Source organism: Coregonus lavaretus (assembly GCF_964263955.1).
Source record: "Coregonus lavaretus genome assembly, chromosome: 1".
Lineage (NCBI taxonomy): Eukaryota > Metazoa > Chordata > Actinopteri > Salmoniformes > Salmonidae > Coregonus > Coregonus lavaretus.
This window is the reverse complement of record NC_139988.1, coordinates 50884421-50912370: the sequence shown is the minus strand read 5'-3', so window position 1 is coordinate 50912370 and position 27950 is coordinate 50884421. Positions and strand designations below refer to the sequence as shown.

At 44.8% G+C, this 27950-nt stretch overlaps 1 protein-coding gene across 1 annotated transcript in view; it reads left to right on the top strand.

The window, feature by feature from the left end:
- The window catches only part of LOC311114017 (synapse differentiation-inducing gene protein 1-like), a 43850-nt gene extending 29411 nt beyond the window's left edge, over positions 1-14439 (top strand). Inside the window, exon 4 of the mRNA XM_084157145.1 lies at positions 12479-14439. Within this exon, the coding sequence (XP_084013271.1) occupies positions 12479-12637 (159 nt within the window). The 3' untranslated portion in view covers positions 12638-14439. The remainder of the gene's footprint in view (positions 1-12478) is intronic.
- Positions 14440-27950: the final 13511 nt, after the last annotated feature.

Below are 27950 nucleotides of genomic sequence, written 5' to 3'. Positions count from 1 at the left end.
CTGCCTTAGCGTTCTGGGAACCTGGCCTGTACGAAAGGGTGATACAAAAACGGGTGAGAAACATTGATCTCTTCGCCGCCCGGATGTACTCCAGATTGCGGTGGTCAGTCAAAATTAGAAAAGGGTGGTTAGCCCCCTCAAGCCAATGTCTCCACGCTTTCAGGGCTTGGACCACAGCCAACAGCTCCCGGTCCCCCACATCATAGTTGCGCTCCACCGGACTGAGCTTCTTCGAAAAGAACGCACAGGGGCGGGGCTTGGGTGATGTGCCCGAGCGCTGGGAAAGTACAGCACCTATCCCAGCCTCCGATGCGTCCACCTCAACCGTGAAAGCCAAGGAGGGATCCGGATGAGCCAGCACTGGAGCCGAGGTAAACAGGTTCTTCAGATGATTGAACGCCCTGTCCGCCTCAGTTGACCACCGCAGACGCACTGGTCCCCCCTTCAGCAACGAGGTAATGGGAGCCGCTACCTGACCAAAGCCCCAGATAAACCTCCGGTAGTAATTGGCAAACCCCAAAAATTGCTGCACCTCCTTCACCGTGGTTGGAGTCGGCCAATTACGCACGGCCGAAATGCGGTCACTCTCCATCCTCATCCCAGACGCGGACATGTGGTACCCTAGGAAGGAGATGGACTCCTGAAAGAACAGGCATTTCTCCACCTTGGCATACAGGTCATGCTTCAACAGTCGTCCAAGTACTTTACGCACCAGGGACACATGCTCGGCCAGTGTAGCGGAGTATATGAGAATGTCATCAATATACACCACTACACCCTGTCCGTGCAGATCCCTGAAAATCTCATCGACAAAGGCTTGGAAGACTGATGGAGCATTCATCAACCCGTATGGCATGACAAGGTACTCATAGTGTCCTGAGGTGGTGCTGAATGCCGTCTTCCACTCACCTCCCTCCCGAATACGCACCAGATTGTACGCGGTCCTGAGATCCAATTTCGTGAAGAAGCGCGCCCCGTGCAGTGATTCCGTCATACAAGCTATCAGAGGTAAGGGATAGCTGTACTTGACAGTGATCTGATTAAGCCCAATGTAATCAATGCACGGGCGTAACCCACCATCCTTCTTCTTCACGAAAAAGAAACTTGAGGAAACCGGTGAAGTGGAAGGCCGAATGTATCCCTGTCTCAGAGATTCGGAGACATATGTTTCCATAGCCGCCTTCTCCGCCTGTGACAGAGGATACACGTGACTCCGGGGAAGTGCAGCGCCTACCTGGAGATTTATCGCACAATCCCCCGGACGATGGGGTGGTAATTTAGTCTCCCTCTTTTTACTGAAGGCGAGAGCCAAATCGGCATACCCGGAAGGAATGTGCACTGTGGAGACCTGGTTTGGACTCTCCACCGTAGTAGCCCCCAAGGAAACCCCTACACACCTCCCTGAGCACTGACTGGACCATCCCTTGAGAGCCCTCTGTTGCCAGGAAATAGTGGGGTCATGAGTGGTTAACCAGGGAAGTCCCAACACCACAGGATACGCAGGAGAATCAATCAGATAGAGACTAATCCTCTCCTCATGACCCCCCTGCGTCCTCATTAAGAGTGGTGCGGTAACCTCCCTGATTAGGCCTGACCCTAGCGGGCGACTATCTAATGCGTGGACAGGGAAGGGCACATCAACACGAACAGTAGGAATCCCTAAACTATGTGAATATTTACGATCAATAAAATTCCCAGCTGCGCCTAAATCTACTAGCGCCTTATGCTGGGAATGAGGAGAAAACTCAGGAAAAACAACCTCTATACACAACTGACCAACAGGGAGCTCTGGGTGAGTCGGGTTCTTACTCACCTGAGATGGTCGACCAGTGCTCTGCTTACCGCCTCGACTCCCTGGGGACCCTCCCCAGCACTGACCCGCAGTGTGTCCTCTGCGGCCACAGTTGGTGCAGGGGACGGCCCCTCTCCTGGTCTCCCTAAGCGCAGCACCTCCGAGCTCCATGGGGGTAGAGTCGGAGGTGCTGGGGGATGGAATGAATGGGCCCTGATCAGAACGTCCGCGAGTCTTCAACAGGTTATCCAGCCTGATGGACATCTCCACCAGTTGGTCCAGGTTGAGATTGGTATCCCTGCAGGACAGTTCCTGCCGAACCCTTTAAGAGTGTGCTCCTAATCTCAGCTCGTTACCTGTATAAAAGACACCTGGGAGCCAGATCTTTCTGATTGAGAGGGGGTCAAATACTTATTTCCCTCATTAAAATGCAAATCAATTTATAACATTTTTGACATGCGTTTTTCTGGATTTTCTTGTTGTTATTCTGTCTCTCACTGTTCAAATAAACCTACCATTAAAATTATAGGCTGATAATTTCTTTGTCAGTGGGCAAACGTACAAAATCAGCAGGGGATGAAATAATTTTTCCCTCACTGTATAAATGTCTGGAATATTTCAATTTTGGAGAATCTCTTGGTCAATGGGTTGAAGTTATGTATAGTAAACCTAGGTGTAAAATAGTAAATAATGGCTACTTTTCAGAAAGTATTAAACTGTCAAGAGGAGTAAAACAAGGTTGTCCACTATCGGCATATCTATTTATTATGGCTATTGAAATGTTAGCTATTAAAATCAGATCCAACAATAATATAAAGTGGCTAGAAATCCAGGGCATAAAAACAGAGGTGGCTTTGTACGCTGATGATTCATGTTTTCTTTTAAATCCACAATGTGGATCCCTCCATAGCCTCATAGAGGATCTAGATCATTTTTCTAAACTTTCTGGATTACAACCAAATTATGATAAGTGCACCATATTACGTATTGGATCACTAAAAAATAGAACTTTTACATTACTGTGTAGTTTACCAATGAAGTGGACATACTCGGTATTCATATCCCGAAAAAAATGAATAATCTCACTACAATACATTTTAATAGAAAGTTAACAACAATAGATACGATTTTGCTTCCATTGAAAGGAAAATACCTGTGTATTTGTGGAAAAATCACCCTGATTAACTCTTTAGTCATATCCCAGTTTACCTATTTGCTTATGGCCCTGCCTACACCTAACGACATGTCTTTTCAATTATATGAGCAAAAAATATTCCATTTTATTTGGAATGGCAAGCCAGACTAAATTAAACTGGCCTATTTATATAATGAATATGAATTCAGAGGGCAGAAATAATTAAATATTAAAGCAATAGACCTCTCATTTAAAGGCTTCAGTCATACAAAAGCGATACTTAAATCCGAACTGGTTCTCTAGCAGATTAGTAAGAATGGCTCACCCCGTGTTCAAGAATGGCCTTTTTCCCTTTATTCAGATTACAACCTCTCGCATTCGGTTATTTGAAAATGAAATAATCTCCAAAATATCGCTATTTTTAAAACAAGCCATAGAAAGTTGGTTGCAATTTCAGTTTAATCCACCAGAAAAGACAGAACAAATATTACAAAAAGTGTTATGGTTAAACTCAAATATACTAATTGATTTTTTTTTTTTTTTACATAATTTTGGGAGAAAACAGAATCATATTTGTAAATTATATCATAAATAGGACTGGTGGACATGCAGCTAAAAATATATGAAAATGTCTGCTGTATCCAAAATTACAACCAACTAATTGTGTCACGCTCTGGTTCCGGGACGTTGTTTATGAACCAGGGTGTGTTTGTATTGTTGGGTGTTGTGTGGGTTAGGTTGGGTATAGGGTGTGTTCGTTTTGTTGTGTGCTGTTTGGTTGGGGTGTCTAGGTGGTTGTCTTCCTTGTTTGTATTCATGTGACTCCCAATCGGAGGTAACGAGTGACAGCTGTCGGCTCGTTATCTCTGATTGGGAGCCATATTTAAACTGTGTGGTTTCACCTTGGTTTTTGTGGGTTTTTGCTCCGTATTCAGTATTTGTAACTGTGGACTTCACTAGCCGTCTTTGTTTATTGTTTTTGTCGTTCGTGTCTTTACTCTAATAAAGTCATGTTCACTCAACGCGCTGCGCTTTGGTCTGCTCCTTTTGAAGACGGTCGTGACAGAAAAACCCACCTTAAAAGGACCAAGCGGCGTGTCAAGCGGCAACAGGATCCACCTACACAGGATTTATATCCACCCATAAAGGATTCATGGACATGGGAGGAGATTCTGGATGGTAAGGGGCCTTGGGCACAACCGGGAGAATATCGCCGTCCTCGTGAAGAGCTGGAGGCAGCTAAAGCCGAGAGGCGGCGATATGAGGAGGCAGCACGGAGGCAAGACTGGAAGCCTGTGGGTACTACCCAAGAATTTCTTGGGGGGGGGCTAAGAGGGAGTGTGGCGAAGTCAGGTAGGAGACCTGCGCCTACTCCCTGGACTGACCGTGGAGAGCGAGAGTACGGGCAGACACCGTGTTACGCAGTTGAGCGCATGGTGTCTCCTGTACGCAGGCATAGCCCGGTTCGGTACAGTCCAGCTCCACGTATCGGCCGGGCCAGATTGAGTGTTGAGCCGGATGTCATGAAGCCGGTCCCACGCAGCTGGTCACCAGTGCGTCTCCTCGGGCCGGCGTACATGGCACCAGCCTTACGCATGGTGTTCCCGGTTCGCCCACATAGGCCGGTGCGGGTTATTCCACCTCCCCGTACTGGTCGGGCGACGGGGAGCATCAACCCAGGTAAGGTTGGGCAGGCTCAGTGCTCAAGGGAGCCAGTACGCCTGCACGGTCCGGTATTTCCGGCGCCACCTCCTCGCTCCAGCCCAGTACCACCAGTACCTACACCACGCACCAGGTTTCCTGTGCGTCTTCAGAGCCCTGTGTCTCCTCCACGCACTGGCTCGATGGTGCGTGTCTCCAGCCCTTTACCACCAGTGCATACACCACGCACCAAGCCTCCTGTGTGTCCCCAGAGTCCTGTGCGTCCTGTTGTTGCTTCCCGCACTAGCCCTGAGATGCGTGTCCTCAGCCCGGTACCTCCTGTTCCGGCACCACGCACCAGGCCTACGATGCGCCTCAGACGGCCAGAGTCTGCCGTCTGCCCAACGGGGCCTGAACTGTCCGTCTGCCCAACGCCGTCTGAACTGCCCGTCTGCCCAACGGCGCCTGAACTGCCCGTCTGCCCAACGCCGTCTGAACTGTCCGTCTGCCAAGCGCCGCAGGAACTGCCCGTCTGTACTGAGCCTGCAAAGCCGCCCGTCTGCCATGAGCCTTCAGAGCCGTCCGCCAGACCGGAGCCGCTAGAGCTCTCCGCCAGACAGGAGCAGCCAGAGCCTTCCGCCAGACAGGATCAGCCAGAGCCTTCCGCCAGACAGGAGCAGCCAGAGCCTTCCGCCAGACAGGATCAGCCAGAGCCTTCCGCCAGACAGGATCAGCCAGAGCCTTCCGCCAGACAGGATCAGCCAGAGCCTTCCGCCAGACAGGATCAGCCAGAGCCTTCCGCCAGACAGGATCAGCCAGAGCCTTCCGCCAGACAGGATCAGCCAGAGCCTTCCGCCAGACAGGATCAGCCAGAGCCTTCCGCCAGACAGGATCAGCCAGAGCCTTCCGCCAGACAGGATCAGCCAGAGCCTTCCGCCAGCCAGGATCCGCCAGAGCCTTCCGCCAGACAGGATCAGCCAGAGCCTTCCGCCAGACAGGATCAGCCAGAGCCTTCCGCCAGACAGGATCAGCCAGAGCCTTCCGCCAGCCAGGATCCGCCAGAGCCGTCCAGCCAGGATCCGCCAGAGCCGTCCAGCCAGGATCCGCCAGAGCCAGCCAGCCAGGATCTGCCCCTCAGTCCGGTGCTGCCCCTTAGTCAGGTACTGTCCCTTAGCCCGGTGCTGCCCCTTAGTCCGGTGCTGCCCCTTAGTCAGGTGCTGTCCCTTAGCCCGGTGCTGCCCCTTAGTCCGGTGCTGCCCCTTAGTCCGGTGCTGCCCCTTAGTCCGGTGCTGTCCCTTAGTCCGGTGCTGCCTCTTCGTCCGGAGCTGCCCCTTTATCCAGGTGGGTTAGTTTGGAGGGTGGTCAGTGGGAGGAGGCTACTTAAGCAGTTTGTGACTGTGGTGGGGTGGGGATCACGACCGGGGCCAGAGCCGCCACCGTGGACAGACGCCCACCCAGACCCTCCCCTAGACTTTATGTTGGTGCGCCCGGGGTTCGCACCTTTAGGGGGGGGTACTGTCACGCTCTGGTTCCGGGACGTTGTTTATGAACCAGGGTGTGTTTGTATTGTTGGGTGTTGTGTGGGTTAGGTTGGGTATAGGGTGTGTTCGTTTTGTTGTGTGCTGTTTGGTTGGGGTGTCTAGGTGGTTGTCTTCCTTGTTTGTATTCATGTGACTCCCAATCGGAGGTAACGAGTGACAGCTGTCGGCTCGTTATCTCTGATTGGGAGCCATATTTAAACTGTGTGGTTTCACCTTGGTTTTGTGGGTTTTTGCTCCGTATTCAGTATTTGTAACTGTGGACTTCACTAGCCGTCTTTGTTTATTGTTTTTGTCGTTCGTGTCTTTACTCTAATAAAGTCATGTTCACTCAACGCGCTGCGCTTTGGTCTGCTCCTTTTGAAGACGGTCGTGACAAATTGCAGCATTTCCCGCAAAAATGGGAGGCAAGTGGAAGGGGAGAAAGTAAGGAACTTGTCTGTCAGCCCTGCATTAAAGACCAAAATTAGTTAGAGAATTGTGATAAATAAAAAAGTATACCAGTTTCATTTAAGGACCACATGTCATTTAAGGACCAATTGACAGCTGTGCCATACAGATAGCAAAATAATTGGGAAGAGATTTTCGATGTACAGATTCCATGGCACATGGTTAATAAAAATAAATAAATAAATTAAAAATTAAAAATAAAGAAAACATTAATTGTAAAGTGGTTGTCCCACTAGCTATCATAAGGTGAATGCACCAATTTGTAAGTCGCTCTGGATAAGAGTGTCTGCTAAATGACGTAAATGTAAATGTAATGGTTTGTGAACTGATACACAAAACGGTGCCAGATTCAAAACAGGTTCAGGAATGGCTGAAGATTTGCAAAATGTACAGTGCATTCGGAAAGTATTCAGACCCCTTGACTTTTTCCATATTTTGTTACGTTACAGCCTCCACACAATACCCCATAATGACAAAGCAAAAACAGGTTTTTAGATTTTTTTGCAAAAAAACGTATTTACATAAGTATTCAGACCCTTTACTATGAGAAATTGAGCTCAGGTGCATCCTGTTTCCATTGATCATCCTTAAGATGTTTCTACAACTTGATTGGAGTCCACCTGTAGTAAATTCAATTGATGGACATGATTTGGAATGGCACACACCTGTCTATATAAGGTCCCACAGTTGACAGTGCATGTCAGAGCAAAAACCAAGCCATGAGGTCTTTATTATTACTATTTTCTACATTGTAGAATAATAGTGAAGACATCAAAACTATGAAATAACACATATGGAATCATGTAGTAACCAAAAAAGTGTTAAACAAATCAAAATATAGTTTATATTTTAGATTCTTCAAATATCCACCCTTTGCCTTGATGACAGCTTTGCACACTTGGCATTCTCTCAACCAGCTTCATGAGGTAGTCACCTGGAATGCATTTCAATTAACAGAATGCATTTCAATTAACAGTGCCTTCTTAAAAGTTAATTTGTGGAATTTCTTTCCTCCTTAATGCGTTTGAGCCAATCAGTTGTGTTGTGACAAGGTAGGAGGGGTATACGGAAGATAGCCCTATTTGGTAAGAGACCAAGTCCATATTATGGCAAGAACAGCTCAAATAAGCAAAGCGAAATGACAGTCCATCATTAATTTAAGACATGAAGGTCAGTCAATACGGAAAATGTCAAGAACTTTGAAAGTTTCTTCAAGTGCAGTCGCAGAAACCATGAAGTGCTATGATGAAACTGGCTCTCATGAGGACCGCCAAAGGAATGGAAGACCCAGAGTTACCTCTGCTGCAGAGGACAAGTTCATTAGAGTTACCAGCCTCAGAAATTGCAGCCCAAATACATGCTTCACAGAGTTCAAGTAACAGAAACATCTCAACATCAACTGTTCAGAGGAGACTGCGTGAATCAGGCCTTCGTGGTCGAATTGCTGCGAAGAAACCACTATTAAAGGACACCAATAAGAAGAAAATACTTGCTTGGGCCAAGAAACATGAGCAATGGACATTAGACTGGTGGAAATGTGTCCTTTGGCCTGGAGTCCAAATTTGAGATTTTTGGTTCCAACCGCCGTGTCTTTGTGAGACGCGGTGTGGGTGAACGGATGATCTCTGCATGTGTAGTTCCCACCGTAAAGCATGGAGGAGGAGGTGTTATGGTGTGGGGGTGCTTTGCTGGTGACACTGTCTGTGATTTATTTAGAATTCAAGGCACACCTAACCAGCATGGCTACCACAGCATTCTGCAGCGATACGCCATCCCATCTGGTTTGGGCTTAGTGGGACTATCATTTATTTTTCAACAGGACAATGACCCAACACACCACGGGAGATGTATATTCCCCCCCCCCCAGCTTTGTCCACACAACTTAAATTATTGAATGAGTTTCCTGTAAACAATATATATTATATTCCTTCTCTTTTAGCCAGGTAAATACTGAGCATGTTTTCTTATTATCTGCTAAGCCATTACAATTATAACTGGCTATACTTATTTCACCATTTACCATAATGAGATACAAGTTTCAATTATATTTATCATAATATATGTTTGTAAACTTACCATTAAAAAGTACCATGATGATTGTGTCCATATAGCTGTACCATGATATTTGCACTGCTACTGAGTAAACCTACAATTGTTCTCCACTATTCCACCCACTAAAACCTCCCCCCATCCCAAGTTGGGTTGTCGTCCCGGTGACTGGCAGACCACCCCTGTCCACCCGGATCCTAGGGCCTTTGAGAGATTGGGATCCATCCTTTAAAAAGAGCAGACAGTGGCAGCTACAGAACAGAAGCAGATTAACAGCCAAAAGCATTTCCAATGCCCTCACCACGATTGTATTGTATACTGTTATTTAAAAAAAAAATATATATATAAAAAAATCTTGCATATCTTAAATTATTTCCACAATTAATGAATAATATGCGTAATAATGTAGGCACTTCATACGAAGGATTGTTACCTATAACCAGGACTGGCATTACAAAAATTACATTTTTTGGCAAGCAATTATTATTTTGGGAAACAATTATTGTGATTCATGCTATACTGTCCCTAACACATTACCCCTAATCAACAGATGTGGGATACATACACACGCTCTCCCCACCCTTCCCGCGTTTACACTGCTCCAGAGTCCAATGGCAGCGAGCTTTACACCACTCCAGCCGACTCTTAGCATTGCGAATGGTGATCTTAGGCTTGTGTGCAGTTGCTCGGCTATTGGAAACCAATTACATCACGCTCCGACGAACAGTTCTTGTGCTGACGTTGCTTCCAGAGGCAGTTTGGAACTCGGTAGTGAGTGGTGCAACCAAGGACAGACGATTTTTACACGCTTCAGCACTCGGCAGTCCCATTTGTGAGCTTTTGTGGTCTACTCCCTTGCGGCTGAGCCGTTGTTGCTCCAATAACAGCACTTACAGTTGACCGGGGCAGCTCTAGCAGGACAGAAATTTGACGAACTGACTTGTTGGAAAGGTGGCATCCTATGACGGTGCCACGTTGAAAGTCACTGAGCTCTTCAGTAAGGCCATTATACTGCCAATGTTTGTCTATGGAGATTGCATGGCTGTGTGCTCGATTTTATACACCAGTCAGCAACGGGTGTGGCTGAAATAGCCGAATCTACTAATTTGAAGGGGTGTCCACATACTTTTGTATATCAATATTGTAACTGCCTAAATTTGTCTGGACCCCAGAAAGAGTAGCTGCTGCCTTGGCTCTTTAGCCATGCACACCAGTGGTGTGTTTGGCGTTGAAAAGAGAACTGTATGAGAGAAGATGCATGTTCAGTTAGCCTATTGGGTATTAGTTAGTTTATATGATGGTGCAAGAAAAGAAACCTGGTTTTGTTGAGAATAAAAAGCCTGGCTTTTATGAACGATCACAAAAGTTACACAGATCCTAATACAGAGGTGTTATATCCCTACCTGTGATTGAACATCATTGGTTATGGTCTCTTCATACACTGGTAAGATTGAACCATATGTCAATGATTCCAACACCTCTGTTCTTTGGCACTGTCTTGTGTGAAAATGAAATTGTCTTGAGTCATGACAAGGATGGACCTGTTGCACCGAATGACATTCCAGCTAGCACATAACGTTCTGAGAACCATATGTTTCTTAGAGCTTGGTGAGAGTGTGGTTGTCCTATGGTTATTTTGCATACAACCTTCCCACAACATTCTGGGAATGGTGCAGGATAGTTGCTTGGCTTTGGAACATTCTCAGCACATTTAAGGAACTTGACAAAATAGCATTACTTTCTTGGTATTTCATTACTTTAACAGAACGTTTCCTAAAAGTTCAAACGTGGTTACATTTGATAAAATATTGGTAATGTTCTAGGAACGTTCTCCAACTGGTTTAACATTGGGAATGTTCTCAAATACTTCAGAGAACATTAAGAAACAACGTTCTTCTGTGGGAATTTCAGTACTTCAGTAACGTTTCCTTATGGTTCTATTGAAATTCATGTTCTCAAATAGTACAGAGAATGTTAAGAAAACTTTCCATAAAAACCACAAGAATAGTAATATTCAGAGAACGTTCTAAGAATGTTGTTTTAAAAACATATACATTCCGTTTTCAGCATCAAGAAAACTCTATACTCTGTGTTCAGGTGTGTTGGCTTCGCCCACTAATGTGCCACACCTGATCTTAATAAGTGCTTGTTTCCTTTTGAAATTCGGTCTGTTTGAATAGACTAAAATGAACAGCTTTGTATGAGTTTTTAAAAAACATAGCTCCATCCTGTTGGTGCAGTGAACTAATTCTAAGGCTAGAGAACAGAAGATCATAGGTTCGAATCTCACTGACGCTGTGCCACAAAATGTTTGCATGTTTAATGTCTAAGCAAATTTATTTCCATGTGTCCTATCTGTGCTTGGAGTTCAAAACAGTTAACCCAAACTAAGCTAGCAGTGTTCTCAGAATGTTATTTAATTTCCGTTCTCAGAATGTTAATAAAACCTCCCTGGAAAACTTTCAGGGAATCATACTAAAACTGTCAGGACACTTATGGCTTCGTTGTTTTTGGGAAACCAAAAACGTACGTTCCCACAACTTCCAAGGAACCATTTCACTTCCTCTGACTCACTATTTTCCTGCAGCAGCAGAGGAGGGTTGTACTGCACTGAATATGAACAAAGATATTGCAAGCTTCATAATGGTTGTAGATCCCCCCCCCAAAAAAGAAAGATTTAGATTTAGAAATTAATCTAATATCTCCACTCAGTATTATATAATTTGGCTAATTCTTAGTGCTGTTAAATTGGAAAGGTATTTGAGAAGAAACAAAACATTTGATAGACAACAGCGGCAGAGAAAGTAGTTGTTGTGTCAGTTCTTATAAACATTTTATTTAGGGCTCTATTCGATCCACATCGCAGAAGTTCAGCTTTACAGCGTGATTGAAATTTAAAGGCAATGTTTCTGCTTTAGCGGAGACTGCATTCACGGTAAACACTCCGTATGTTGGCTCAATTGGAAATTACTTGTATATTTATATCGCAGAATCTGTAATGCTTTACAGATGGAATAGAGCCCTTAGTTATTTCGCTGTTACATTGTGTTCACTGCACATTAAAAATGAGTCCATGTTATGCACCTGTCTGAACATAGAAAATAACAAGATAAAAACATCACAATCCCCTCATCTCCTGTCCTCACCCTCCATTGACCCACAGGACAGTTCTTTGAAACCTTGGGCCAAGCACCAGTGGGGTAATCAACTTTCAGCCCCTACCCACCTCGTGATGAACTTCGTCTGGAATCTTTAAATGAGGACTGGTTCATTAATAAATGTCTTGGAGTTCAAACGTGCACAATTAACAATGTTAGAGAGGGCCTGTCTGGAGGCAGCCTTTTGATGGCCACCCATAATGCTGAAGATAAAAGAACAAGGTCTGCTTGCTAACAATCCAACTCCCCCCTACCGTTTACATAATACATCAGAAGGATCCTCAAAAGGTAATAGGGGCTAATAGTTCACAGAGAAGTGTGTCAGGGAAGGTATATACCGTGTAGATGACATAATACGGAATTCCTCTAGGTTGTTGAGACAGAAATATATTAATCAGAATATCCCTCTTGAATCTTGATAACATCTTGTGCACTTCAAAAGGCTACAGGCCCTATTGGAGGGTTGAGTCACAGGTGATTTCATTATTATCCTCTGTTTGTTGCCATGTTTTGCTGAGAGCCCCCACAAGATCCCCCCCAGACATCTCACTGGAAATGGGCCAATCTACTGTTTAATTTCCTCCTATTAATTGAGTAACTCTCTCTCTCTCTCTCTCTCCCTCTCTCCCTCTCTCCCTCTCCCTCTCCCTCTCTCCCTCTCTCTCTCTCTCTCTCTCTCTCTCCCTCTCTCCCTCTCTCCCTCTCCCTCCCTCAGACGAACAAGGCGGTGTTTAAGGGGGACTTCCACTTGGCCAGCTCCAGCTCCAGACGTGCCCTCTTCCTGGCTGTGCTGTCAATCACCATCGGGACAGGCATATATGTGGGCCTGGCTGTAGCGCTCATTGCATACCTCTCCAAGAACCACCACTTGTAGCCTTGCCCTGGCCCCACCCCCCTGCACTACTGGACTGATTGTGCTGGGGGAGTGGTTCACTTGGGGGCAATTTAACAATGGAATGTAGGCCTGCAAACGATGGACAGACTATCAAGATGGACAGAAGCTGGCTATATGGTTGACTCAATTCGTGGGATGTAATATAAGAGGGTCATGATATGGAAAATAGTCTTGTAACGGTCAAGTCATTCTCTCATTTTGACAAAGAGAAACTGGAAACTCTCTTAGTCGTTCAATACACAACTGAATATTTTCTTCTTCAGATGTTTAAAATTGGTGTGTGAGTTTTACCAAGGCAAGACACAGCCTTTGAGAGGTCAGACCAACATGTACTAAATATTACCTGTACCAAGGGCATACTGTTCGTTTATGGGGCATGCTCTCTGCTCGGTTAACAGTGAGTTGTGGAGTGGGCTGCTTTTTGTCCAGCTATATTTACCACACTATCAGTCACATTTGGCAGCTCCTGTCGAGTATAAAGAGGTTGGATAAAAGTGCTTTTAAAGCTGTCACTCATCCATACATTCAACCTGTATACATTTATTCTACATCACATTGGATTAAACTGTGGAGGTCGCATAGTGGACACTACAGCTCAATTATAAAGTAAGGGGATGGTCTATATACATTAAAGTGCCACTGCATTCTAATACAGTATCTTGGTGGTCCTATTATCTCAAGGGAGAACTGATGTGTCCTTACGGCACAATATTTTTAACACATGCCACACACCGGAAATGTGGAGCTTTGTTGTAACCCTACGACAACATGCTTTTGTGTTTCGTCAGGGAGATAAAGTGCACAGGCTGCAGCTCCTTGACAGAACCTGCTTACACAGAGATACCTCCATGTTGATAGGCACAAATCACCAAGGAAGAGAAAGCAGACAAGTCTTTGGAGGCAGAAGCCATGCTGTAAATACCTCGATACTCCCGTGTAGCTCAGTTGGAAGAGCATGGCGCTTGCAACGCCAGGGTTGTGGGTTCGATTCCCACGGGGGGCCAGTATGAAAAATGTATGCACTCACTAACTGTAAGTCGCTCTGGGTAAGATGTTTTAAAAAATGATACATGCCTAACTGCAATACTTTTTTTGCAATACTATTTATTTTCCAGTTGTATACTGCTACTATGTATGGGCGGCACGTAGCCTAGCGGTTAAGAGCATTGGGCCAGTAACCAAAAAGGTTGCTGGTTTGAATCCCTGAGACGACTAGGTGAAAAATCTGTCTATGTGCCCTTGAGCAAGGCACTTAACCCTAATTGCTCCAGGGTCACCATAAAAAATGGCTGATCTCTGGCTGTGACCCCACTCTCCGAGGGTGTCTCAGGGTGAGTGGGTTATGCAAAAAATTGATTTCAAATTCACACGTATGTATAATACACACTTGTACATGTGTGAAATAGGACAAATGTAAGCACCCATCTAATTATTATTATGTCAAAACTGTCAATGGTTTGGAAACTCATTGGAGTCAGTGTTTGACATTAACAGTGTTTGACATTAAAGTGCTTGCAAATTAAATGTAGTATTTCCATTAAAAACATGTCTGATGTGCCTGTGGTTTCACAGTCTGAATTTGGGTTAGTTCGGGTGCAACTTTCTTAAAATGATTGTTTTTTTTCTTAATACACACAGTATTACCACATGAAGTAATGTGGTCAATGTCTTGCAGGTTAGGCTATTTTGTTGCATATATTGTACAGTATAAAATACATTTTTTTAAATACTATGTGCAATGTAAAGGGTTCTAACAAACAAAAATATTACTTGAACACACCAAAAAATTGAGTGTTTATTGAAGTCAATATATATCTACATTATGGACCCTGCTCAAGCATCAGGTTTCCCCACTCACTCCCTATCCTCTCCTCCACTGCACACACTCTATTAGAACTCTATTACACCCAGCCTTGCCCCAAGAATGACTAATCACTTGCACGCACTGTGCATATTACATGGCAGCAGAAACCTCTCATTGCCTGTCAGAAATATTAGCTTGCCAGGCGCCCAGATGATTTATACATTTTACATGACTTAATTGCTCTATCCCCTCTTCTCCTGTCTCTCCTATATGATATGAGAGTGTGTGATTGGAGGATTGGTGAGTTTGACCCTGTGGACATGATCAGAGGGAGGCCGGGTTTCTCTAATTAATGAAAACGTAATTCAGCTCAGAGCGGATTTTCCAGCGGCGGTAATTAACGCGTCTCTAAGTGCTTGCCAAGACTTCCAATGCTGGGGTTGGAGAGGGTGGGCTATAGTTGTATCATATCTACAGTTGAAGTCGGAAGTTTACATACACTTAGGTTGGAGCCATTAAAACTTGTTTTTCAACCACTACACACATTTCTTGTTAACAAACTATAGTTTTAGCAAGTCGGCTAGGACATCTACTTTGTGTATGACACAAGTCATTTTTCCAACAATTGTTTACAGACAGATTATTTCACTTATAATTCACTGTATCACAATTCCAGTGGGTCAGAGGTTTATATACACTAAGTTGACGGTGCCTTTAAACAACTTGGAAAATTCCAGAAAATGATGTCATGGCTTTAGAAGCTTCTGATAGGCTAATTGACATAATTTGAGTCAATTGGAGGTGTACCTGTGGATGTATTTCAAGGCCTACCTTCAAACTGAGTGCCTCTTTGCTTGACATCATGGGAAAATCAAAAGAAATCAGCCAAGACCTCAGAAAAAATTGTAGACCTCCACAAGTCTGGTTCATCCTTGGGAGCAATTTCCAAACACCTGAAGGTACCACGTTCATCTGTACAAACAATAGTACGCAAGTATAAACACCATTGTACCACGCAGCCGTCATACCGTTCAGGAAGGAGATGCATTCTGTCTCTTAGAGATGAACGTACTTTGGTGCGAAAAGTGCAAATCAATCCCAGAACAACAGCAAAGGACCTTGTGAAGATGCTGGAGGAAACAGGTACAAAAGTATCTATATCCACAGTAAAACGAGTCCTATATCGACATAACCTGAGAGGCCGCTCAGCAAGGAAGAAGCCACTGCTCCAAAACCGCCATAAAAAAGCCAGACTATGGTTTGCAACTGCACATGGGGACAAAGATCGTACTTTTTGGAGAAATGTCCTCTGGTCTGATGAAACAAAAATAGAACTGTTTGGCCATAATGACCATTGTTATTTTTTGAGAAAAAAGGTGGTCGCTTGCAAGCCGAAGAACACCATCCCAATTGTGAAGCATGGGGGTGGCAGCATCATGCTGTGGGGGTGCTTTGCTGCAGGAGGGACTGGTGCACTTCACAAAATAGATGGAATCATGAGGAAGGAAAAGTATGTGGATATATTGAAGCAACATCTCAAGACATCAGTCAGGAAGTTAAAGCTTGGTCGCAAATGGGTCTTCCAAATGGACAATGACCCCAAGCATACTTCCAAAGTTGTGGCAAAATGGCTTAAGGACAACAAAGTCAAGGTATTGGAGTGGCCATCACAAAGCCCTGACCTCAATCCTATAGAAAATCTGTGGGCAGAACTGAAAAGGCGTGTGCGAGCAAGGAGGCCTACAAACCTGACTCAGTTACACCAGCTCTGTCAGGAGGAATGGGCCAAAATTTACCCAACTTATTGTGGGAAGCTTGTGGAAGGCTACCCAAACCGTTTGACCCAAGTTAAACAATTTAAAGGCAATGCTACCAAATACTAATTGAGTGTATGTAAACTTCTGACCCACTGGGAATGTGATGAAAGAAATAAAAGCTGAAATAAATCATTCTCTCTACTATTATTCTGACATTTCACATTCTTAAAATAAAGTGGTGATCCTAACTGACCTAAGACAGGGAATTTTTACTAGGATTAAATGTCAGGAATTGTGAAAACCTGAGTTTAAATGTATTTGGCTAAGGTGTATGTAAACTTCCGACTTCAACTGTATATGTGACATGAGAGAGACTCAGTGATAAAGGCCTATTGTACTCAAATCAAATTGTATTCGTCACATGCTTCGTAAACAACAGGCGTAGACTAACAGTGAAATGCTTACTTACATGGCCCTTCCCAACAATGCAGAGAGAAAGACAATAGAGAAGTAAAATACGTAATAATTAAAATAATACCAATAGGCTATCAGACTCTGGTTGAGTCACAGGGGCTGGAAACCCAGCAGAGGCACTAACAACAGCCATGCTGTAAATGCAAGGAGGATTGATGGTAAAGAAGACACCTACCACCTACCACCTAACGTTTATGGCTATAGACTGGAATGGTTAAGATACCATTATTTCAGAAGGCACGGGGAAATTGGATTGCAACAATAACCATGGAAATCAATAGCCTATTCCAATATTTGTATTGTCTAGACCTCCAACATGTGTTACGATACGATAAAGAAGCAGATGAGACACTTTTGCATTTGGCCATCACAGTATTGGACTCACCATACACTGACCTTTAATATGTATTGACAGCACTGGATCAATGAATTAGAGCTCTCATTGTTAAACAGGGGGCACCTTATCACCAGAAACCACTAACAAGCAAATCCCAGGCAAAGAGCTGCCATCAGGGATAAAGAAAACATAGCCTGCTGCTAACAGCTGTGTGCTAAGAGCAGGCCAGTGAGCCCACAGCCCTATCTAATAAGGGGTTAAATGGTGGAGGGTTGGAGTGCGGGGGACTGAGGGAGTGGGGGAAGATGGGTAATTAGCTTAATGCACAGTGGCTTCCGCCATTTGTTTGTTAACTAACAGGACATCTGATTTGAAAAGCAGGGATGATGATCGTGCAGTCTATTCATATCTGCATTGCTGTTGTCGTATCCTCCAAAACAAGTGAAGGGCATTGATTATGGTTGTGTACTGTAAGACTGCACTTTGAGGCAGAGAAGGCAGGGTAAGATCTAAAAGGAGTTATGTTTTAATTCAAATATCGATTAGTACAACACCCCCATTTGACACTTAACTTTCAATGTCAATCAGTGAGTCAAATTCAGTGTGTTCGGCTCCAGAGATTTGATAGGTCAGACAAAATATGTACTGTAGCACTAGCAAAAGTCATTGCTGGTCTAAACCAACAACAAAAAATGAATGAAATGAGAAGGTGCTACCATTCATCACAGGGTGTGGTTCTTGTGGCGAGGAGGAATCTAGTCAATGAATCACAGCATCTGTTTTCCTCCCAAGGCCCATTAATTGTAAATGTACAGTGATTGAGTTTTCTTCCACAGAAACATTGGTCCTGGCTGGGCTGGGCTCTGTTGAGGAGGAGACACAGAGGGACAGACATGTTTACATTAGCTTTTGCAGCAGTGAGACATTTGTGGCTCGTTTCAGGAAACTAGGCGTATGTCGCGCATCACTACATAAACTTTATTTTAAATCAACATTCGTTTTTTGGCAGAAATGCCTTCTGGAACGTGAACTTTCATGTGCCTTAATAACAAACTTGTATGCCATCTGTAAGTACAAATAAAATGGTTAAATTACGAGCCTAGTTGGTTTAGCCACGGAAAAAGACAGGAACCCTACTTTTATCCAATGTAAAAAACACAATTTCAAATTTTGCTACATAAGACCGAATCGAGCCAGTCGTCACATTTAAACCTGTTATGTTCAATAAGAATAAGGCAAGGAAAGGATGAGAAAGGGGATATATATTTTATTATGAATTATACATTATAATATTTTGTAATGGAAAATGTATGCAAACGAGAAAACCAATGCTGTGGGTAACTGGAAACCTATGGTGTTTAAATCATTATACATGTACATTACATTACGGGAGGTCAGAGATCTTTTCCATTGATTCAACACTGGTTTGGGCTGCAGTTAATTAAGAAGAAACGTCAACCTAGATCTGTAGTGTGTGCATCCTCTCCTTGAGCCAAAGGGTTAATTGTGATGACATCTTGTCCCTAAGATCCATGTTAGAGTTACATCACAGATTATCTGCCACATGAATAGGGATGTATAATGGGCACGAATGTGCGCACACACACACACACACACACACACACACACGTACAGTTGAAGTCGGAAGTTTACATACACCTTAGCCAAATACATTTAAACTCAGTTTTTCACAATTCCTGACATTTAATCCTAGTAAAGGTTACCTGTCTTAGGTCAGTTAGGATCACCACTTTATTTTCAGAATGTGAAATGTCAGAATAATAGTAGAGAGTGATTTATTTCAGCTTTTATTTATTTCATCACATTCCCAGTGGGTCAGAAGTTTACATACACTCAATTAGTATTTGGTAGCATTGCCTTTAAATTGTTTAACTTGGGTCAAACGTTTCGGGTAGCCTTCCACAAGCTTCCCACAAAAAATTGGGTGAATTTTGGCCCATTCCTCCTGACAGAACTGGTGTAACTGAGTCAGGTTTGTAGGCCTCCTTGCTCGCACACGCTTTTTCAGTTCTGTCCACAAATTTTCTATAGGATTGAGGTCAGGGCTTTGTGATGGCCACTCCAATACCTTGACTTTGTTGTCCTTAAGCCATTTTGCCACAACTTTGGAAGTATGCTTGGGGTCATTGTCCATTTGGAAGACCCATTTGCGACCAAGCTTTAACTTCCTGACTGATGTCTTGAGATGTTGCTTCAATTTATCCACATAATTTTCCTTCCTCATGATGCCATCTATTTTGTGAAGTGCACCAGTCCCTCCTGCAGCAAAGCACCCCCACAGCATGATGCTGCCAACCCCGTGATTCACGGTTGGGATGGTGTTCTTCGGCTTGCAAGCAACCCCCTTTTTCTTCCAAACATAACGATGGTCATTATGGCCAAACAGTTAAAATTTTGTTTCATCAGACCAGAGGCCATTTCTCCAAAAAGTACGATCTTTGTCCCCATGTGCAGTTGCAAACCATAATCTGGCTTTTTTGTGGCGGTTTTGGAGCGGTGGCTTCTTCTTTGCTGAGCGGCCTCTCAGGTTATGTCGATATAGGACTCGTTTTACTGTGGATATAGATACTTTTGTACCTGTTTCCTCCAGCATCTTCACTAGGTCCTTTGCTGTTGTTCTGGGATTTATTTGCACTTTTCGCACCAAAGTACGTTAATCTTTAAGAGACAGAACACGTCTCCTTCCTGAGCGGTATGATGGCTGCGTGGTCCCATGGTGTTTATACTTGCGTACTATTGTTTGTACAGATGAACATGGTACCTTCAGGCATTTGAAAATTGCTCCCAAAGATGAACCAGACTTATGGAGGTCTACAATTTTTTTCTGAGGTCTTGGCTGATTTCTTTTGATTTTCCCATGATGTCAAGCAAAGAGGCACTGAGTTTGAAGGTAGGCCTTGAAATACATCCACAGGTACACCTCCAATTGACTCAAATGATGTCAATTAGCCTATCAGAAGCTTCTAAAGCCATGACATCATTTTCTGGAATTTTCCAAGCTGTTTAAAGGCACTGTCAACTTAGTGTATGTAAACTTCTGACCCACTGGAATTGTGATACAGTGAATTATAAGTGAAATAATCTGTCTGTAAACAATTATTGGAAAAATTACTTGTGTCATGCACAAAGTAGATGTCCTAACCGACTTGCCAAAACTATAGTTTGTTAACAAGAAATTTGTGGAGTGGTTCAAAAACGAGTTTGAATGACTCCAACCTAAGTGTATGTAAACGTCTGACTTCAACTGTATATTGTGCATAACTACCTGCATAGGACAACACATAAATACATGATGTCTATATGATACTGAGCCAGGTGTGCATCTCAACCCTTCACTCAGATGTTTCACCCAAAATTAAATATAATCATCATATGGGTCAATTAAAGTAGCAATGAAAAAGGTATTGGCCTTACCCTATTCAATTAACTCTAAAGGGTTTGCTCTCGGGTTTCCATAAAAGCTGCAAATGTTAATTAAAGTGGTGCATCAATGTACAAGAGCCCACCGCTGTGGCACGGAGCAGTGATGACTCAACCCAATTGCTCTCATCTCTGAATTATTTATTCATCCAGCCTTCTCCGAGGCCAATAACTCTCTCGATGGGCCAGTAGTTGTGAGAAGTGGTTGGGGAGCAAGGCAGGTCAACAGGAGGTTGTTGCGTACTCTGATACAGAATCGGACACTTGTGTTCCAATTGGGTCATCATGGATAGTGTCATATTATCTAATTAGCAATACAGGCACTGTGGCTAATCAGATGTTAGCCTGTAATGAACAATCAGAGTTGGGTCACCTCACATACACAGAGCGTTACTTTCTCTCCTCCACTGTTGTGTTCCCCGGCTTATGCCATAGAGAGTTCCTGTGAGATCACACAGACTCCAAGCTCTTCTGGGCGGCTCCGTCATACTGTACACAGAGAGAAAAGGAGAAGGCAATCACGGCCTGACCTCACTGAGGATCAGAGCAGCAGACCCAAATGCTTTTGATCAAGCCCTGCCAATAGGAGGGGGGGGGGGGGGGGGGGGGGCATGTCAGGCATGTCTGCACAGTGGAGACCATGTTTGAGACCTGCCTCTGAACGATGCCTGTTTGAAAATTCTTTGGTGGAAATGCAGTTACTTATGTGTTATGATGTAATAAATTCACTTGGATGTTTGGATTACATTATAATGTACTGTATTTGATTATTAAATGAATCAGCAATATGAATACACTCGACCACAGGTTAGATGGAAACTTCAGACACAATAATGAGGACAATGTTACCTGGTTAAGAGGGAGACAACAGCAGCGCTCTGCTAATTACCCACTGCCATTAGCCACTGGAGCCGGAGGAGAGACCGGGCATGAGCAACCACAAACCCAAATGGACTTCAGATGGAGGGCAAAAAACTACATGGAAGAGGAAAGAGGTGGGAAGAGGAAGACTCATTAAAGTAGAGAGTACTGTATAATAAATAAATCTTTAAAAAGGAAATGTAATGCAGTCAAATGGAAATCACCCAGAAATTGAGTTTGAATTGATATGCAAATGCTGTCTGCGGCTCCTGAGGCTCGATATGTGGGCCCTGCTTCCCACTGCTCCAATCACACCACAGCAGAGCAGACATTAGCTCTCTCAAACTCTAGGCAGAATTCTGCCTTCTCCCTAGAGTTCTCAGTCGTTAGCTTCACTCACGCTTGGCTCCATGTGACCTACAATCCTGACACTGTGTTTTAACGTCAATAATCATCGCGTACAATATGGTTTTTGAAACATATGGCTTTCATTTCAGCGAAAAATAATATTTCTTATATACACTTACTGTAGGAGATTTTCATCCATATGCTGTGTGTGCCTCCAGTTGACAAACTACACTTCCTCCCCAGTTATGCTGACACATAGGTGTTCAGAGCACGCTAGATAGCTAATTAGCACAGGTGGTCGCCTCTGTTTTTTTGTCTGTCTTCCGTAAACAAGTGCTGTAACATGGAGATATGGCTGTGTGGGAACACTACACTAATCCTATAAAGGTGTGTAGTAATTTAACCTTTTGTTTTTGAAAATGTATTCTCGCTGATATGAAAGATACGTTCCTTATGTGTCCAAAACTGTACCGCAAGTGACCGGGAGACCCATGGGGCGGCACACAATTGGCCCAGCGTCGTCCAGGGTAGGGGAGGGAATGGCCGGCAGGGATGTAGCTCAGTTGGTAGAGCATGGCGTTTGCAACGCCAGGGTTGTGGGTTCGATTCCCACGGGGGGCCAGTATGAAAAATAAAAAATAAATAATGTATGCACTCACTAACTGTAAGTCGCTCTGGATAAGAGCGTCTGCTAAATGACTAAAATGTAAAATGTAATGAAGAAGATACCTTTATCAGTAGGTTCTAAAGTTAGTTAGCATCTATGAATGTGCTAAGCAAACACCCAGTTAAACAACTGTGTTACTATTACTGGTGTCTCCGACACATTGACGTCATCATTTTTCACTGGTCTCGTCATTCGGGATGACCAAGGTCCTGCTGACTATAGATCCCAAAGAACTTATTGCAAGTGTCCTGGCTACATTCCCAATCTAGCCCTCATATCATGGCCACCTAATCATCCCCTGATTAATTAGCATGCATCGCTCCTCACCTCTCCACTGTGATAGCTGATGTGTGATGATGAGCTCTGGCACAAAAATGCCTGCTGAGTCATCACTCAGGTGGGTGCTACACATTGATAGTGGATGAGGTGAGTTTTCCCATACAACGTAAAGCATTTTGAGCTGCTGGTGGAAAAGCTATGTAAAGCTATATAAATTGCTAATGTATTACTCTATGCCAACAACACTGTCAGCTATCCAATCATGTAATGCCCACAGGATACACTATACAATACAGAGACAGGGTTCCTCTTTAAGAGCATTTTAAAACAATGAAATAGCCCTCTAAAAAGCCAGATAACTTAATTGAGCAGTGGTAATGCAGTTAGTGTGTTGCATATCTATTTGTTTTTTAGGAAGTAGTTTTTGTGCATGTAATGGAAGCCATCCATCAAATAAGCAGCAGGATGCAGTCAAGACCAGGAAGTGATGTTCTGTATCAGAGAGGTCAGGTGACAGCAAATCCATATCCCAGATTACAGCTGCCCCAAATGGGACCCTAAAATAGAGAAGAGGAAGAAGTGGAAAAGCCACAAAAAAGATTTGGAAAATCAATTAAATCCAAATGTGCAATTTCAGTCCCCAGCATACTTAATTCAACTCTGTCATTTTTCTAAAATGTCAAGCTTCTTACAAATGTGTTTGCTGGAAATAGTTGTAGTCATTTAGTCAAGTAAATAAGTATGTATGCCAAAGGCAGAGCCATGGGTTACAGAGTTTAGAGTGCTTCTTATGGTGATGATGCAACCCACACAGTGGCTTATGCACTTTGCTGTATGTATGGGGTGACATGCATGCATTACTCAAAGCTAAGGCGAATAATACTGAAGTAAATGTCTAAAATTCCATCCACAGCATTCGAATAACGTGAAGCTGTAGCCTATTTGTTCACATTATGCTAAAGCTACTGAACAATTAAAGTATGACTCGTGTACCCTGACCATCAGGATATGGAGTGGATATCTTTTCAGGATATCTTCCCTTTCATAGCAGCAAGGTACAAAGTCCAAACTGATGCCCATTAGGTCCAAATCATTGATGTAGAGTCATGTCAGGATTTCCTTGACAACACAAACTGAATTCTTCCGCTGCTCTATGTTCGCTACATACTTCAGTCTGAGACTGCCATCGTTGAAGTTGTTTGTGGTGACGTCACCACAAAACAAAGTAATCAGCGATTGGATCATTTCTAACCAATCAGAGTATCAAAGCCAAAAAACGTTCTCAAAACGCTGCTTTACCCGCTCTTGCTATGGGGTGCAACTTGTCTGTGTTCTCTAACAGGGGCTGCAGGGGAGGGAGGATTGAAGTGCATCTTGTTATTATACCTACAGAGGTGCAGCTTCTATGAAGGAACTTTGAATGTCTTTAAACTTCTGAGAGTTGGCTTAACGTTGGACCAGAGCGAGCTAGCTAGCTAACAAGCTTCTGTGTGCAGAGCGGCACCAGAATTAAAATAATAACATGTCTTGCCTTTTTGTAGTTAACAAATCCTATGTGAAATGTGATAACTATAGTATCCTTGACTAGCATTGAAAAAGTTAATCCATTCTTCCAAAAAAAAATCTCTATCCCTAATTTCTGAATCACGCTTGTAACATCAGTAGCCTAAGCTTCGGAGGTGGAGGGGCAGGTAGCCTACATGCACACACACTGGCAAATATTTTCAGCTGGCAGGCAGACACTGGAATACGTTTCTGAGTGACAGAGGGCTTTGCGTATGTGCTTTGTTGCATTTTTTATTGGACAGGAAAAAAAATACCCAGAATGTAAAAGAGCGTTATTAACCAGTACCCAAGCTTTTAAAATAACAGTTCTGTTCTGGAACAGTATAGATCACTTTCGTTCCTGGTTTTGATTCTGTTCCTCGAAAAATGTCATTATTTTCTGGTTTTCAGTTCTGTTCCCTAAACCGGTTCCAACCATCCATGCCTGGAAGTCATCTGTCACGTGCCTCAGTCTACTGGAAGAGCAATGCAGGGATTCCATTCTCAATCAGTCTGCACTAATGCCTCTCTATACATTTTACATTTTACATTTTAGTCATTTAGCAGACGCTCTTATCCAGAGCGACTTACAGGAGCAATTAGGGTTAAGTGCCTTGCTCAAGGGCACATTTACGTCATTTAGCAGACGCTCTTATCCAGAGCGACTCACAAATTGGTGCATTCACCCTATAGCCAGTGGGATAACCACTTTACAATTTTTTGGGGGGGGGGGGGGTAGAAGGATTACTTTCCTATCCCAGGTATTCCTTAAAGAGGTGGGGTTTCAAATGTCTCCGGAAGGTGGTGAGTGACTCCGCTGTCCTGGCGTCGTGAGGGAGCTTGTTCCACCATTGGGGTGCCAGAGCAGCGAACAGTTTTGACTGGGCTGAGCGGGAACTATGCTTCCGCAGAGGAAGGGGAGCCAGCAGGTCAGAGGTGGATGAACGCAATGCCCTCGTTTGGGTGTAGGGACTGATCAGAGCCCGAAGGTACAGAGGTGCCGTTCCCCTCACTGCTCCATAGGCAAGCACCATGGTCTTGTAACGGATGCGAGCTTCAACTGGAAGCCAGTGGAGTGTGCGGAGGAGGGGGGTGACGTGAGAGAACTTGGGAAGGTTGAACACCAGACGGGCTGCGGCGTTCTGGATGAGTTGTAGGGGTTTAATGGCACAGGCAGGGAGGCCAGCCAACAGCGAGTTGCAGTAATCCAGACGGGAGATGACAAGTGCCTGGATTAGGACCTGTGCCGCTTCCTGTGTAAGGCAGGGTCGTACTCTCCGAATGTTGTAGAGCATGAACCTGCAGGAGCGGGTCACCGCCTTGATGTTAGCGGAGAACGACAGGGTGTTGTCCAGGGTCACGCCAAGGCTCTTCGCACTCTGGGAGGAGGACACAACGGAGTTGTCAACCGTGATGGCGAGATCATGGAACGGGCAGTCCTTCCCCGGGAGGAAGAGCAGCTCCGTCTTGCCAGGGTTCAGCTTGAGGTGGTGATCCGTCATCCATACTGATATGTCTGCCAGACATGCAGAGATGCGATTCGCCACCTGGTTATCAGAAGGGGGAAAGGAGAAGATTAGTTGTGTATTGTCAGCGTAGCAATGATAGGAGAGGCCATGTGAGGATATGACAGAGCCAAGTGACTTGGTGTATAGGGAGAAAAGGAGAGGGCCTAGAACTGAGCCCTGGGGGACACCAGTGGTGAGAGCACGTGGTGCGGAGACAGCTTCTCGCCACGCCACTTGGTAGGAGCGACCGGTCAGGTAGGACGCAATCCAGGAGTGAGCCGCGCCGGAGATGCCCAGCTCGGAGAGGGTGGAGAGGAGGATCTGATGGTTCACAGTATCAAAGGCAGCAGACAGGTCTAGAAGGACAAGAGCAGAGGAGAGAGAGTTAGCTTTAGCAGTGCGGAGAGCCTCCGTGACACAGAGAAGAGCAGTCTCAGTTGAATGACCAGTCCTGAAACCTGACTGGTTTGGATCAAGAAGGTCATTCTGAGAGAGATAGCAAGAGAGTTGGCTAAAGACGGCACGCTCAATAGTTTTGGAAAGAAAAGAAAGAAGGGATACTGGTCTGTAGTTGTTGACATCAGTGGGATCGAGTGTTGGTTTTTTGAGAAGGGGAGCAACTCTCGCTCTCTTGAAGACGGAAGGGACATGGCCAGCGGTCAAGGATGAGTTGATCAGCGAGGTGAGGTAGGGGAGAAGGTCACCGGAGATGGTCTGGAGAAGAGAGGAGGGAATGGGGTCAAGCGGGCAGGTTGTTGGGCGGCCTGCAGTCACAAGTCGCAGGATTTTATCTGGAGAGAGAGGGGAGAAAGAAGTCAAAGCATAGGGTAGGGCAGTGTGAGTAGGACCAGCAGTGTCATTAGACTTAACAAACGAGGATCGGATGTCGTCAACCTTCTTTTCAAAGTGGTTGACGAAGTCATCCACAGAGAGAGAGGAGGGGGGGGGGGGGGAGGATTCAGGAGGGAGGAAAATGTGGCAAAGAGCTTCCTAGGGTTAGAGGCAGATGCTTGGAATTTAGAGTGGTAGAAAGTGGCCTTAGCAGCAGAAACAGATGAAGAAAATGTAGAGAGGAGGGAGTGAAAAGATGCCAGGTCGGCAGGGAGTTTAGTTTTCTTCCATTTCCGCTCCGCTGCCCGGAGCTCTGTTCTGTGAGCTCGCAATGAGTCATCAAGCCACGGAGCTGGAGGGGAGGACCGAGCCGGCCGGGAGGATAGGGGACACAGAGAGTCAAAGGATGCAGAAAGGGAGGAGAGGAGGGTTGAGGAGGCAGAATCAGGAGATTGGAGGGAGAAGGATTGAGCAGAGGGAAGAGATGATAGGATGGAAGAGGAGAGAGTAGTGGGAGAGAGAGAGCGAAGGTTGCGGCGGCGCATTACCATCTGTGTAGGGGCAGAGTGAGTAGTGTTGGAGGAGAGCGAGAGAGAAAAGGAAACAAAGTAGTGGTCGGAGACATGGAGGGGAGTTGCAGTGAGATTAGTAGAAGAGCAGCATCTAGTAAAGATGAGGTCAAGCGTATTGCCTGCCTTGTGAGTAGGGGGCGACGGTGAGAGGGTGAGGTCAAAAGAGGAGAGGAGTGGAAAGAAGGAGGCAGAGAGAAATGAGTCAAATGTGGACATAGGGAGGTTGAAATCCCCCAAAACTGTGAGGGGTGAGCCATCCTCAGGAAATGAACTTATCAAGGCGTCAAGCTCATTGATGAACTCTCCAAGGGAACCTGGAGGGCGATAGATGACAAGGATATTAAGCTTAAATGGGCTAGTGACTGTGACAGCATGGAATTCAAATGAGGAGATAGACAGGTGGGTTAGGGGAAAAATTGAGAATGTCCACTTGGGAGAGATGAGGATTCCTGTGCCACCACCCCTCTGACCAGATGCTCTCGGGGTATGCGAGAACACATGGTCAGACGAGGAGAGAGCAGTAGGAGTAGCAGTGTTTTCAGTGGTAATCCATGTTTCCGTCAGCGCCAGGAAGTCGAGGGACTGGAGGTTAGCATAGGCTGGGATGAAGTCAGCTTTGTTGGCAGCAGAACGGCAGTTCCAGAGGCTGCCTGAGACCTGGAACTCCAGGTGTGGGGTGCGTGCAGGGACCACCAGGTTAGAGAGGCAGCAGCCACGCGGTGTGAGGCGTTTGTGTAGCCTGTGCAGAGAGGAGAGAACAGGGATAGGCAGAGGCATAGTTGACAGGCTGTAGCAAATGGCTACAATAATGCAGAGGAGATCGGAATGAAATGAACTAAACATCTGGAAGAGGAGAGAGCAGGGCCTC